Source organism: Atta colombica, unplaced genomic scaffold (assembly GCF_001594045.1).
Source record: "Atta colombica isolate Treedump-2 unplaced genomic scaffold, Acol1.0 scaffold145, whole genome shotgun sequence".
NCBI lineage: Eukaryota > Metazoa > Arthropoda > Insecta > Hymenoptera > Formicidae > Atta > Atta colombica.
Window position 1 is genome coordinate 780,022 of NW_017259234.1, and position 993 is coordinate 781,014.

Consider the following 993-nt stretch of genomic DNA (forward strand, 5'->3'; position numbering starts at 1 on the left):
TTTTTAATCTCAACTTTTCATCTTTTTCTTGTAAAAATGAGTAAAAAATGAAGTTCCAATGAGATTGAAGTTATTTGCATTAGTAAAAAAGGATGTTATTCAGTTAAACAGACATTATCAGATCTTGATGTCTAATATTTTTTTTATAAATTTTTTTTGTAAATTTCTAGTTTAAACTGCATCTCAATTATTTGTTTGCCTTGTAACAGTCCAAAATTAAAGCTGGAGTTTGCATACGATTATTTTTATTTCATCAGTAAAAATATAATTCTCTATTTTTTATCAACTTGTATAATATTTATATGCAACGTATATTCTCTTTCCACAGTCTTATAATTATGAATGTCATTGATATTTAAAAAAAGAAATTATGACTATATATTCATAACCTCAATGAAGAGGTTAGAAACGCACCTCGTTACAGATCTAAATAATTAAATAAGCAAATAAACATTCGTGATGAGATAATTTTAGATTACATAATTACATGATAGCTGATGTTCTACTCGTCGATATCCAAGGAAATTTTTTGTTAATTACAAAAGAAAGTTAAAAAGATCGCGACGAAAAAAGTTTAGAGCAGTTCAATAAATATCGAGCATATTTTTCGAGATCTTTTTGCTTACCTGATATATTAGTGTTACTGTATTTTCCATTGTCGCCGTCAGTTTTTCCCGAATTAGTGCGAAAGTCTATCATTTTATTATAACAATTTGAAAGCTGTGTCTCTCTGTCGTAACACGAGATTCGAACGAAGAACATACAAAACGATACGACACATTGAACGAGGCTGAATATGCTGAATACTATCAAGAGAGTGAGCAGTGTTGTTAGACGGGCCGAGTTTCAGACATGCGCGTCCAATGTAGCTTCAGTAATATACTAATCACTAGTAATAATAGGAGATTAGTCGCTTAGAATTGAAAATGTTGAAAAATTTAGTATATTTTACATATTTTACATACATATACATATATATATATATATATATAT

The 993-nt window shown here is 28.2% G+C and overlaps 1 protein-coding gene across 1 annotated transcript in view; it reads right to left on the reverse strand.

Moving 5' to 3' along the window:
* The window catches only part of LOC108685059 (mitochondrial import inner membrane translocase subunit Tim23), a 3,438-nt gene extending 2,597 nt beyond the window's left edge, over positions 1-841 (reverse strand). The window contains exon 1 of the mRNA XM_018189680.1: positions 627-841. Coding sequence (XP_018045169.1) covers positions 627-762 — 136 coding nt within the window. The 5' untranslated portion in view covers positions 763-841. The remainder of the gene's footprint in view (positions 1-626) is intronic.
* Between the last annotated feature and the right edge of the window lie 152 nt (positions 842-993).